The 13,886-nt window shown below is 19.8% G+C and overlaps 1 protein-coding gene across 1 annotated transcript; it reads left to right on the top strand.

Moving 5' to 3' along the window:
* Window positions 1–7,846: 7,846 nt before the first annotated feature.
* On the top strand, window positions 7,847–11,483 carry Bm13017 (Uncharacterized protein; the record flags this gene model as incomplete). Its single annotated transcript, XM_043079215.1, has 2 exons — window positions 7,847–7,947; window positions 11,381–11,483. The coding sequence occupies 2 exons, from the start codon at window positions 7,847–7,849 to the stop codon at window positions 11,481–11,483; spliced, it is 204 nt and encodes a 67-aa protein (XP_042935149.1).
* Window positions 11,484–13,886: the final 2,403 nt, after the last annotated feature.

Genomic DNA, 13,886 nt, shown 5'->3' with positions numbered 1-13,886 from the left:
TTTTGGAAAAAAATTTTTTGTAATCTTTTTTAAAAAAAAATACGATGCTTTCATCCTTTTTTTCTGATTTTTATACAAAAATTTTTTCAAATATATTAACAATATTGAATAAAAATATTTATTCATCGAATGATTAATATATTATTGCTTAAAATAATTTCTGTTTGATATATTTGTTCCCCATATAATATATTAAAATAAATCATTTGTTTAAATTTCTTATTATTATTTTAATTTTTAATTATGATAACAATTTCTTAAATATATGTTTGCACTTAAGTAAATTTATTTTTATTTTTGATATATATTTAATTTAAAAAAAAAGTAAACAAATATCATTTCAGGTATATATGCTTGAATTTTAATCGGTTTACTTGATTATTTTTCGCTAAATTTTAAGCGCCACATGAAATTTAATATGCGTAAATAATTCTATTAAATTTGGAATAAATATATATTTTACAAATTTCAAAAATTTAAATTTATGTTAAAGTTGACATATACATATAATAATACTTAAATATGTGCCTAGAAAAGGTAGAAAATTAAGTTAATTTTATGCCTAAAGGAAATTTAACAAAATACTTTTATATGTGATAATTATAAGAAATAAAGAATGAGTTTTGGAATAATATGTTTATTTAATATCGATAAAATGATTTATCAATTTTGCAAATTGATAATTCATTTTTTGATTTATTTTAAGCGAGCAAACAAATGTAAGCATAAATTAAATTATTTTCTTCCACCACCTCTAAGTTTTTTTTTTTTGTCTTTGATTATTTCAAATTCTTTTCTTTTTTCTTTTGGATAATTAAATTCTTGTTTCCACCAATCAATTTACTTCTTTCTTTTGGTTAATTAAATTTTTTTTTTTTTTTTTTGATTAACTCAATTTTTGCTTAATTCGAGTTTTTGATTAAATCGATTTTTCTATTAACTTTTTTTTGTCTTTTTGTATTGTGTAATAAAATTTATAATTATAACCACCAGATGTATTCTCAGGCAAAAGAAACGAAAAAAAATGATAAAAAAGAAAAATTAGCTTATTACTATTTTCAGTAATTCATTTCATTTCGTTTTTGTATTCAACAAAAGTTGAAAATGTTCCATTATTTATCTCATTTTTAAATAATTAATAGTTTAATTAAAAGTAATGTTTGTCCAAAAATTTAATTCATTTTTTTCTCATTTAATTTATTTTATGATTAAATAAAATTTGGATGAAAATACCTAATTATAGAATTATCAAAGATTGAAATTATGATTTTTAGTATTTCGAAAGTAAATTCGAACTTTTCTTTTTTTTTTTGCTTTTAAAAATTTCCTCCTTCCATTCTCTTTGATTAAATGACATTTTGTCCAATAAAGCAATCACCTTGAATTTCATTTCTAAATATAATCACAAGGTGATAAATTATTATTTCTGTTGGTATCCATTCTAAACAAAAATAAAATTTCAATAATAAATTTAATTTTGCAGTAGTATATTCACAATTAGAGCATGAAAAAAATTATGATCTCATCTGTAAAGAAATTATAATTTCATTTCAAAATTATGGTGTTACTTAAATTTAAAAAATCCTTTACTCTGGAAATATATTTCAAAAAAAAGGGGGAGTGCTGCTCATTTGTTCAAATTCAAATATTTCTATCATAAGAAGAATACACTTATATTTCGATAATTTTTCATTGCTAAAAATTTAATTTTTTTTTTTTTCAATTCGTACTTTTTTAAATTTTTTGATTGAAATGCATATGAAAATTTATGTTTTAGCGAATGAAATGATTTTTATTGAAAGAATTGCATATGACTGATGAAATAAACAAATAAATAATTTGGAAACAAATAAATAAACAAAAGATTAAATTCATTTCATTTTGAGTTTTTAATTTGTAATTGAATAAGTAAGCAAAGAGGAAAATGTGGAAAAATGCATATGCAATTTTATTATAAAATTGTAATGAGATGAAATTAAATTTTTGCTTTTTCTCCTCAATTTTAAATTTTAAATTTATTAGAAATGAAAGCAAACTTAAATTTTCTCCATGATAAGATCAAATTTTTCATATATTCATTCCTTTTTTCTAAACATTTTATTTTTCCTTTAAAATTAACGATAATATTTTCATATTTTTTCATTTTTCTTTTTATTTATCTTTTAGCCAATCTTTTCCTTTACCCTTTTTCAAATAGAAAATGAAATTTTGAAATAAAAAATTAGAAAATTGAACTGATCAAATCATACAATTTTTTCATTTTTCATTACTATCTTTCTTTCATTTTGCAAAAAAAAAATTATTTTATTTTTATTTTGCTTATTTTTAATTTAGCAAATGAAGAAGAAGCAAAAAAGGCGAATTTAAGAATTTAAAAATTCATTTTCATTCCTAACTTTATAATATTGTCAAATTTATAATTTTTTCTACTTTATATTTAAATTTTTTTTTTTAGATTACTTTAATAACTTTTTTGGCATCCTTTTATAGCCATAATTTCTCATATTAGAACAGATAAATACAATTTAATTAATAAATTGAAATGAAGTAATTTGAATATTTTTATGAATTTTACAAACTACTATTATTAAACTAATTCATATTGAATAAAAATTTTCTTCAAGTGATAAATGAAAAATAAACTAATTGAGATTGGAATTAATATCGGTAAATTCAATACTTAATCCATCCGCTCATATCATCAAATATAAATATCAAATGCTAAATTATCAGCTGATAAGAACATACGAATAATTTTTTTCAAAAACTATTTAAAAAGTTACTTCAATAAATTTAAATTTAAACCTATTTAAATCAATTCTTTGAGAAAAATGTAAGAAAAAATCTTGTTTGGTAATTTTTTTTTTTTTGGAAATTTTTAAGTAAACAAAATGATTTAATAAAGTTTGTAATAATTTTATTAACATAAAATAAAGAATTGCTTGGATAATAAATAAATAAATTCGACCAAAAATTAATTTAACAATAAAATATATTTATTTATTAGTGATTAACTATAATTCATTCCTTTTGCGTTTTAACTTTTTGTTTTATTTCGTTCTATTCCTATTTCATTTTTCTCTTAAAATTTTAGGCAATTTTAAAATTGGGAAAATCGTCGAACAGAGAAATGGAAAGAAATTAATGAAAGTAATTTATGAGTGTAAAAATAAAAAAAAACTTTTAAATAAGCAATAATTCGAATAAAAATTTCACAAACTTTCTTATTTTAACGATGTTGTTGAAGTATTTTTTTCTTTTATTACAAGAAGTGATGAAAAGAGAGAGAGAGAGAGAGGGAGATAGAAAGAGAGAAAGAGAAAATATAATACTACTAAATGATATTTCTTTTTAAGAATAAAATTTGTATAAAATTTCGGACTTTCCAGAATGCATTTCCACTTTTGTCACAATGATTTCTGATGATATTTCAAAAAATTTATTTTTAGAAAATATTTCTTAAGCAAATGCTTTTTTTTAATCAAATTTTTTTTTCTTTAAATATTTTGTTTATTTGTGATTACTTTCAAGCAATGCTATTTTAAATTGAAATTAAATTCTGATAGGTAAGAATTACGCAAATGCAAAATGATGAATTTAAAATTATAAAAATTCAAATTTTGTCACAAAAAAAAATATTAAGAAAAAAATAATATTTGCAAAAAAAGAAATAAGAATAAAAAATAAAATTTTCTACAAATAAAATTTTTCAACAATAAATAATTTGTTAAAATTTGAAGATTTATTGTAGCTAATTTTTTCTTCCAAAAGTACTTTTTATCCGATTATATTTTTGATTGTTAAATACTTTGACAAAAATTTAAATGTTGAAAAAATTAATGGAAGTAATATTGTTCGTTTTTCTCTCCAATAATTTTTCATTCCAAAAATAAAAATTAAATTTCTATTTACGGATATTTTCATAGTTCCAATGGGATTATTATTCTTAAAATTTAAATAAGGTCACAACTAATCATTTATGTTCCAAACAATCCTAACACAATTCTTTTATCTTTCATTTTATATGGTCCAACCAATTTTTCCATTTATTTTACAAATTCATTTTATGTAGGTCAATTTCAAGATAACTTTATTTTTTTTTTTTTTTTTTTTGTTACTTCGATATTATTTTTATAAAAAAAAAAAAATTGAAAAGCAAATAGAAATTGGTAAAATTAAAATTTTTGATAGTTTCCTCAATTTCTTTCTCAATTTTAAATAAAATTTGTCTTTGATCTATTTTTCTCTCTTTTTTAATTCAAAATTTAAAATTTATTCTCTAACAAATTGTTTACATAGCAAACACTATATGACAAAAATTTTTTGTTCGCTTTTTTGAAATAACAGAATTAAATTATTTACAATTTTAAATTTATTAATTTTTAATTGCAATGCATATTTTAAGCTATTAATTAATATTTAATACATTTCAATGTGAGTTAGTATAAGTGAATTAGCAAATAATTTTCAATATTTTAACAAAATTTAACAAGAAAATAAGCATTTTTCTTCTGAAAAAAATATTTAAAAAACATCAAAAAAAAAATTGCATAATAAAGAATTTTTAACAAATAAATTTACATCTCATCAAAGGTGAATTTCAATTTTCTTTTTTTTTTTTTTTGAAATTAGCGGCATTGACCTAATTTGAAATGTTCCTCCAATTATGCTATTTATTTTCATGAAGAACTAAAGTTTGATTTTTCTGTAAACTTTTTGCATTTTATTATTTGTTAATTTTTTTCCTTTTATTATTTGTTGTATATATTTTTAAAAAAAAATGATTTCACTTTTTGAATCTTTCTTAATATATTATTTACGATTAAATTCAATTTCGATGCTTAATTATAGCAAAATTTTTATTTGTATATATGGCAAAACTAATAAATTAAACAAATTTTTAAATAGAAAGTAAAACTAACAATAATAAGAATATAATTCTTACTTTATTTTTTTGCTTCATCCTTTTTTGCATGATAAAAGTTAAAATTTTTTTTTCGTTTTTTTTAACAAAATTTTTTATGATTTACTATCGTTCTAAAAATAATTTATACCACAAATTTGCATGCCATTAGCAAGTAGCACAATAGTAATTTTAAATTTTTTCAACCAAATAAACTACAAATAAGATTAATAAAAAAAAAAAAGCAAATTCGCATGAAATATTTAAATTTCTCTCACAATGTATTTCTTTTTTCTTTATTCACTCCAAATTTAATTTTTTTAATGTTAAATATTAAGTATAAAATTGATGTTTAATCTACAAAATTTATTAATCTGACATAAAATTTCATATAAAATAGTAATAACAATAATTATTAATAGTAATAATGATAGTAATAATGATAAGGATAGCAATAATAATAACAATGGTGATAATGAAATGATAATAATAGCAATAAAAATAATATTAATAATTAGTGATATAAGTGATAATAATAACAATTGGACTAACAACTTTTTATCAATAAATTTTAGTCATTTGCTTAAATATCAAATTTTTTACTATTTTTTTTGCATTCTTAATTTTTTATATTTCGATGCAAATATTAGCCCTAAAATTTACAAAGCAAAGCAATCGCTTTATTTTCTTTCAATTTGATAAAATTGATTTTATATCATTCGCTGATATACGCACATATTATAATTTAGTGATAAACATATTATTGAATTGATTTCATTTAATTTGAAATTTCCAAAATTTTTCAATTTTTTCTAAAAATTTGATCAAAATAAATTTAACTTTGAAGCTGTTTTATTAATTATTTCATATTTGAAATATTTACTAAAATTTTGTGATTTACAGTAAATTATTCATAAATGTTTGCAAAAAGAATTTGATGGAACTTTTTTTTTGATTTTAAATCTTTTTTTTTTTTTTTTGAATTTTAAAATTTTTTTTTTTTTGAATTTTAAATTACATCACTACAATCATTTTTAAAGCTTTTTGTTACTAACAGTAAATGAAAAATGCTATTGCGAAGTGATTCAAATATTTCATTGCTTTTTTAGCAAATTTCATTCATTCATTTTACACATTTTGAAATTTTTCTATATTTCATTTTATAAACTTTTCAATGTATTTAAAAAGTTAATTATTATAATTTTTTTTTTCTTTTTTGCTTAACAATGTTATTCTATAATTTACTATAATTTATTATTAATTATACTTTTCTTTTTTTGCTGTGCTTTTCATTTTCTTTCCCTTTTTAAAGTTTCTTTTTTTTAAACAGTAAAATAAGTATACTCAAAAATTAATTTGACTAAATTTTTCCAAATCTTCTGACTCATTTTTTGTTGAATTTAGAAAGAATGAAAAAAATTGTTTCACAAAGAAAACTTTATCATTTAGCATAAAATATCCAATAAAATTATTTGATAAATTTTTTAATAAAAGCTAAAATTTATAATATTAATAAAGGTAGTGCTATTAAAATGAATGATCGTTTTTAGTGATTAAATGATAATAAAGAAATGATTGTTTTAATTTATTTATACTACTTCTCTTGCTTTACTTCATTAAATGCCTTAAGTGATAATAATATGACTTAAAGTTTGTTTTGGACAGAATTTTTTATTGTTGGTTCTATTTATCTGTAATGAAAATTAAAAAAAACAAATCTTAAACAATTTCATATTTCATCGAATTATTTATTATATCATTTTGTATTGTTCGTTTTTATTCATTGGATTTTTCTATGTATGATTTTATAAATTTTTCTGCGTTGATACAAAGTTAAATATTATAATTTTTTTCTTTTTTTTTTTTTGCTTAACAATTTTATTCTACAATTTACTATAATTTAATATTAATTATACTTTTCCTTTTTTTGCTGTGCTTTTCATATTCCTTCCTTTTTTAAATTTTTTTTTAAAAAAAAAAACAAGGTAGAATAAGTGTAGTCTGAAATTAATTTGATTAATTTTTTTTTTTCTTTTTTTTTTTTTTTTTGGAAGCATTTGTGTGGTATTGCCAGTGATAGTGATTAGTTTGATGTTCTGATAAACTAAACTAATCACTGATAAAATTTCTTCATATCATTGTTTCCGTGCAATACAACTCAAATGCTTGGATTTATTTCAAAATTATATCAAATATTAGAGAAAAATGCTCCGTCATTTTTTCAAACTGATAACATTATCGATGAAATATATCAGTGCAATCATTATTGTAATGTACTAAAATTATTAAACTTATCTTAAAAAAAGTTGATTAACACATTCTAACATTTTTATCATATCAATTGATCACCAGATTAAAGTAATAATAATTTGTTAAATTTATTTAAAAGAAGTTGATTAACACATTCTAATACTTTTATCATATCAATTTATCACCAAGTTAAAGTAATAATAATTTTTTAAATATCATAATATTAATTGCATGCAATGAGAATAATTTTAATTAAATATTTCATTTTAAAAGTTTTCAGACTTTAATATTGCATAATCAAAATTATTAAATTTCGATGAAATATTTAACACTAAGGATATTTTGAATATTATTTAAGTATTTCAGCCAATTTCTCAGGCAATACTACAAATCCAACAAGAAAAACAATCATTTACTTAATTATTTACTTCATTTAATAATTATCCAATACTAATTAATGCTAATTAATGACTAATAAAATATCCATTTATTAGATATATTTTTGATTTTAGTTATTTCAAAATATTTATTATACAAATTTCAGAAATTAATTCGTTCAAAAGCGTTTTCTATTAAAAAAACTTTTTTCTTTATTATAACTGAAATTATTACTAATTCTATAATTTCAGGTCAATTGATGGATTATATGATAAAATTCATTACTTTCTGAATATATAATAATTGACAGCAAAAATGGCCATGGATTATGTATGGTCCTGGACCGATTATGTCTTTTATGGGATGTGTTCATGTGGCTCATCAGCAGTCACCTTTGACCCTGTCAACAAATTACAGTAAGTTACCGTATTTTTCATCCTTAATACATTAACCAAAATATACTGTAAATTATTTTTTGCTAAACTAATATTTTAGCATAGAAATAAATGCACTTTTGTATTATAAAATCGAAATAATTATTCTTAAACTTTAATAAACACTTATAAAGTAATGAGAAAAGTGTAAATCTATTTTTCGAAATCTAGTCGAAATTCTAAATCAGTTGAAATTCTGCAAACCCTAAATTTTAGACCCGACGAAATCTCTAGACTCATCGAGATTTTATAAATTGTTGAATCCTATGAATTTTAAACTTGTCAAGATTTCATGAATATTCAGATTCGTCGAGATTCTACTAATTCTAGACTCGTCGAACTTTCACAGACTTTTGGACTTGCTGAGATTTGGCAAACTTTTAGACTCCTTCGGCTTTTATAAACATATTAAAAGTCTTTTCTGCATTCAATATGAATATTTGGTTAAAATAATATTGATGTAATAAAATGAAGAGATAAGTAAATGATATATAGTCTAAGCTTAACTGTTAATTTCGTTCAATTTTTTTAACCATTAATTAGTGAACATAGAATTGTGTCATTGTCAACTTGAAAGAATGAAATATTTTCTTTGAATTATCATAAGCTGAAAGTATTGATGCATTTTGGTATAATTTATTAATTTATTGAGTATATTTCTTAGTTGTAATACTATTTAAAATCTTCTCTAATAATTATTAAATTCTCTTTTCTTTCCTTTTTAATGAAATTTTGAATTAAGTGAACGCTTCATTGTTTCATCACAGTTTAGCTACTCAAAATTTCATTATTATTTATTATAAACAATAAACTTCTTTGTCACACAAATGCATTACATAGCATAAAATATACAACGATGACATTTCAATATAATTTTTTTTTTTTTTAATTATTGATTATTTATTATCTTCCCGAAAGGATGTATCACATATTAAATGATCAGAGGATGATATAGGAGATGAATTCTGTAATTAGGAAAGATCAATTTTGATGATTGCTTTCTGTTGTTGTTTACTGTTGACTTCTAATAATCAATAATTGGCGCTTTTGACTTCGTTCATAAACTTTCTAAACCGCCGCTGTAACATATTACTTTTATTAATACATTCAAATGAATTAAATATTCTCTAAAATATTATTAGTGATCAAAATATACTATAAAATACTATTATTAGTCTTTGTTTATGGCAATTTATAGCATATTTTGAATTTCTTTGAAAAAGAAAAAACATATAAATACTAAACAGTTTAACAAAATAAAGAAGACAGTGAATGATATTTGATATAGCTAATATATCTGTTTAAGAAGTAACGAAATATTCGAATACAAAATGGTGAAATTAAATAGTATAAAAATTGATAATTAATTTTTGCAAATTTAACTTTTAGATTTAGCATCAATTTGCAGAAATAAATCATTCGTAATTTATCCAAAACTTTGTTTTTTTTTTTTTTTTTTTAATAAAAGCGGAAAATTATTTCATCTTTTTTCTCTCTATTTTAGAGGCCAGAGATTTTTTCAAAACATTTCAAATATTTGTTGCTTAAAAATTTAATCCACTAAAAAATAATACATCAAAACTTAATTTCAAATTATTTCAAATAAAATTCGATCATCAATTAACTATATTAATTATTAATTATGTTTTTGCACTTTTTTTGTGGTCTTATTCTTTACAGAGAATAAAAGTAAAAATTTTACAAAAAGTCCTTATCAAATAATTTTGTTAAAGAAAGGAAAAAATTTTTGTATAAATATTAAAGTAATTGGATTTATTATCTTTTATCATTTATCACTATGCTTTCTAAATTTTAACATTGCACATATCAATTGTTTGTTGTTAGGTCAATTTTATCCGTGTTGAAATGAAATGTAAATAAGAGATTAATTTTAGTGCTCTATTTGAGAAACCACTTATTATTACAAGGATGTTACTAATCTATGATTAAATACAAGGACATTTCAAAATTATTTACGCATAAGTTGAAAAGATTTAATTACAGGTAGGTTAGTTTAAATAGAAAATTCGTTCAAAATATACTTTTAACAATCGTTTTCAATTACTGATATATTATTTTATTATATCTTAGCCTATGAAATATTTTTTAATTTCTTCTTTTTACTATTAAATTTAAGAAAATTTATTAGTTTTTTTTTCTCTGCAAGAGAAATTAGTTTTTCAATTAATTTGATTTTATTCATTTAAAAGTAAATTTTCATTTAAAGAAATTTAATTTTCAATTTTTCTGCTGAATTTTAAAAAATTATTGGTGGATGATTGAAATTATTCAAATATTTCAGAATAAAACCTTCGAAAATGTAAATTTTCTATAATATAATTTAGTTAGCTTAAGTTTTTGTTAATAGCCAAGAAAATTTATTTTTTTAATGTGAAATTTTAAATTTTAATCTCCACAATCTATTTTTTTTTTAAATCAGCAAACTTTTTATTCCAATTAAGCTTAATTGGGGAGAGAAAAAAGTTTTTTTCAAGAAAAGAAAAAATAAAATAAAATTTTGTCTTATTATTTTGCAATAATTAAAAATAATTTGATCATATACTAATACTTCTTTCGTTTACCTCAATATTTCGTTTATTTAATTGGATTTAGTTGTTAAAATACATATCCAACAATTATTATTTATAATTGTATCATTCAATTCTTTATTTTCTTTTTTGACTCAAAATAATTTATATAATTTGAGCAAAGATATTTTGATGAAAAATTCGAAATACTCTTCGCTTATAGAATTTTGCTTGTTTTATTACAATTGATTATTTTATTTTCATGAGGATAAGTTTTGGACTGATTTTCAGTTCAAATTTAAAATTTAATTTTATTTTTTGTTTATGTTTTTTATAGATATTTGTATTGATAGAATTTTTTGTTTTATGATATCTAATTCAAAACAATTTATATATTTGTTTGTTTGTTTTTTCTTCTGCTCCTTTGTTTTTGTTTTTTTTTTTTTTTTTTGACTTTGTTTATCTATCAGCAAACCTTTTTCTATTCTTTTCCTTTTCTTTTCTTTTCTTTTTTCTTTTGTTTACTGATAATTCTTTTAATAACATATATTAATTTGTTATTTCTATTAAATTCATTGAAAATTAAGCATTTGTGCATGCAAATTCATTTAAACAATTGAATGAGATAAACCTTTAAATTGCAATAAATTATTTTATTTTTTTAAATTGCAATAATCTAATTTTTATTAAATTAACAAATCTTGCTTATTTGTTATTAAATGTGATAAATAATAGTAATAGATTAATCTAGTTTTGCTTCATTAAATTTTAACAAAATGAATTAGAAACTTAATTGTTTTTCAATTAGCAATAACATTGTTTATCATTAGTGTCGTTTAGTATCTTTCAAATGATAACAAATCATTACACATGAAATATCATTTCAGAATGGACTCGTTACCTCATCTAACAAGTTACAGGTTTGTAATTATTGCTAATTACAGGTTTGTAATTATTGTTAACAAACATTCATTACATAATCGTATGTGAAAACATTAAGTTAAAAGTTGCTTATTGCACAATTGTTGCAATTTCACATCTTTCTTTGTTATTTTTAATTTCAGTATAATTGTATGGATGAAATGCTTGTTGTACAAGCATTACTAATATGAATAATTTAAAGTTATATTAATTATTTAATTTTGTTATAGTTAAAATATATTAAATTATAATGCATATATTTGGATTAGATTAATGGATAAACTGCTTTTATTTATTGTTCATAGTAATTCTTGTACAATAAGCATTCATATATATAAATTATACATTTACTAATACAATTCCATCCTTTTGCTTTTTTTCCTTCCAATTTACATTTTGTTTTAATCAATTGTTTAGTAAATAAATATTTAATCATCATTTAATTATTTATTAATTCGCTTACTTATCGCTTCATAAATGTATTGCTTAAAATTTATCAAATTCTAATGCAAAATTTATTCTAGCACTTTAAATAACATAAAATAAAGTTAAAAATTAACAAATATTTTCAATTTTGCATAAAATTTTAAAATTACCAATTAAATTTTATTCCAACTCTGCACAATTATTTCTCATTTACTACGATATGTTTAAAAAATAAAAAATGAATCAAAATTTTTTCAATTTTATCCCATTTCATTTGATCATTATCGACCAATAATTTTTCGTTTTTTCTTCTAAAAAAGAAAAAAAAAATTTTTTTATTTTTTTTGATAGATTTCTTCAGCTAACGCTGTAATAAACTCATTTCATATCAAATGCTAATTAAAATACTCATTAAGCAAAAAAAGTAAATGGTTTCCGGTGTTTGCTATAGGCTATCATTAGTAGCATAAATGTTTATTACAATGAATCCGTTTTATCGCTTCCTTTCATTTTTTTTTTTCCTTTTTTTTAAAAAAAGAAATCTCAAAAAAAAAAAAAAAAAAAAAACGAATTTTAACAATTTCATTCTAATTATTTCACCATTTTTTCCTAGAATTTCACATCTTTTTTTTTTCCTTTCAATTTTGTTTTTCTTTTTTCTTTTGCTTACTTTTTTTTCCTTTTTCATTCCTTTCTTCTTTTACAATTTTCAGTGTTTGTTGCTTTTTTTTCGAATCTTTTCTGATAAAATTAAATCATTCATTTTTTATAAATAAAATGAATTATTTAATATTTTTCGAGTAAAATATATATTATATTTTTTGTATCTCACATTAAGATATAAAATTTGAATAAAATTACCAATTTATTGGGTTTATTTTAATGAATTTTTTTTGATTTTATTCGCGATCATTGCCTTATAAAATTTTCCTTCTATTTATCACACAATAATATTTTTTCTAAATTTTTCCTATAACTCACTTATTTGCGTTAATTCGAGGAATCAAACAATCGTTAGCTATTTTTTAAAATGAATTCAATTTATATTATTATTTATTTCATTACTATCATTTTATTTCTACCCATTCAAATGTGTGAAAGTTATAACTTGTAAAATTTAAAGTTAATTTATTTTAAATGAGTAAAGTTACATTCTTTCAATATTTAACAATTTCTCGCTCACCAACCGATAGAGATAAATTAGGTAAGAAAATATTATATTAATAACATTTGATTAATATTACTATCACAATTGATTGAACTTTCTTCGTTACTTTCAGAAATGTACTATATTTTAATTATTAAATATTTACTTATCACATCTTTTTCATTAATTATCTTTTTTAAAGTTATTTTCAAACTTTCGATTTATTATTAGCATTTTAGCTATTTTTTCACAAATTCCATTTTCCTTTTCTTATTTTTTAATTTTAATGCTTACAAGACATCAGTGCGTATTTTTTAAATTACAAATGTTTAATTATTAGCTAATCTTTAAAATTTATTATTTCATTACTATTCTAATGGTAGTTTTCTTTTTGTTGTTTTTACGCATTTATAAATATTAAAAAAATATTTTCTAAATTTCAAAGTTAAAAAAAAGTTTTGAAAATATAAAGTCTTAAAAAAGGAATGTATTAAATAAGTTTAAAAAAAGAAAAAATGAGTGAAGTGTAATAACTTATTTGATTGAAATTTGTTTGAGAATATTTTATTGGATAAAGATCAAAAATTTTAACTTTTAGAAATAATTATTGCATTTTAGAGTGTTTTCCTTTTTTTAATAATCTGAAAACTTTTATAATTAAATTCATAAATTTTTCTATAAATCGAAATTTGATTACCTTTACAACTAATTTCATAAATTTTTTATAATTTTTTTCTTTTTTTTTTTTTGCTAATTGATCATTCATTGTAGAACGCTCATATTTACATTTGATATTAATGTAAAAAAAAAACATTAGATATGCTTGTTTACACATAAATTTATTGGAAAGTAATTTTATTATTTTAATTAATTTAGGATTATTTGGTTTTCATTACTCC

The sequence above is a fragment of the Brugia malayi genome (genome assembly GCF_000002995.4).
Source record: "Brugia malayi strain FR3 genome assembly, contig: Bm_v4_Chr2_contig_001, whole genome shotgun sequence".
Taxonomy (NCBI): domain Eukaryota; kingdom Metazoa; phylum Nematoda; class Chromadorea; order Rhabditida; family Onchocercidae; genus Brugia; species Brugia malayi.
The sequence above is the reverse complement of the archived record's forward strand: the minus strand, read 5'-3'. Positions and strand labels throughout refer to the sequence as shown.